The sequence below is a fragment of the Sphaeroforma arctica genome, assembly GCF_001186125.1.
Source record: "Sphaeroforma arctica JP610 unplaced genomic scaffold supercont1.10024, whole genome shotgun sequence".
Lineage (NCBI taxonomy): Eukaryota > Ichthyosporea > Ichthyophonida > Sphaeroforma > Sphaeroforma arctica.
In genome coordinates this window covers 1-530 of record NW_014030534.1, presented here as the reverse complement: position 1 = coordinate 530, position 530 = coordinate 1, and the positions used below count along the sequence as shown (strand labels likewise).

General features: G+C 47.9%; 1 protein-coding gene across 1 annotated transcript; it reads left to right on the top strand.

Annotated features, from left to right (window-relative positions):
• Window positions 1–288: 288 nt before the first annotated feature.
• On the top strand, window positions 289–459 carry SARC_17200 (hypothetical protein; the record flags this gene model as incomplete). The annotated part of the gene is made up of 1 exon (XM_014288702.1): window positions 289–459. A coding segment is annotated over one exon (171 nt), but the record flags the coding sequence as incomplete, so codon positions are not given.
• Between the last annotated feature and the right edge of the window lie 71 nt (window positions 460–530).

The following is a 530-nucleotide window of genomic DNA, read 5'->3' as shown; positions in this document are numbered from 1 at the left end:
TCGCCTAAGGTCATTTACTTAATCGATGCATCATTAGAACTTATACGAAAGAGTCCACGAACGTTAATGTGTACATCGCCGCATACAACAGGCATTGCCTGCGCTTTAGGGTTTAAGATATAGTAAACCCTAAACCCTGAAACCCCGTCTGCAACCGTCACCACCCACATCACGCCACTCCATTGAGAAACACACGTACACCTTAATTAGACACACATACAAATACCCAGATGTGCACGCGGTAGTTTCACAGGCGTAGGAGACTAAAAGCAACCCCACCTTTTGCAGAGGGGTATAAGTGGGTCAGCAAAGGGGGCACGCGGGCGTGCTTGGCAACGGCCCGAACGGTCGTTATGGAAACGTACGGGAACCGGAAAAAGTGCAGCTGGAAATCAGGGAACTCGACCAGTAAAGACAGAGGGTGGGGAGACAGAGCCTAATGTGAAAACGATACGATAAGCATAATGTTAATTTGCAAGCATAGAACACGCGGCATATCTGGGAAGACTGAGTTCGTATGGAAAAAATGC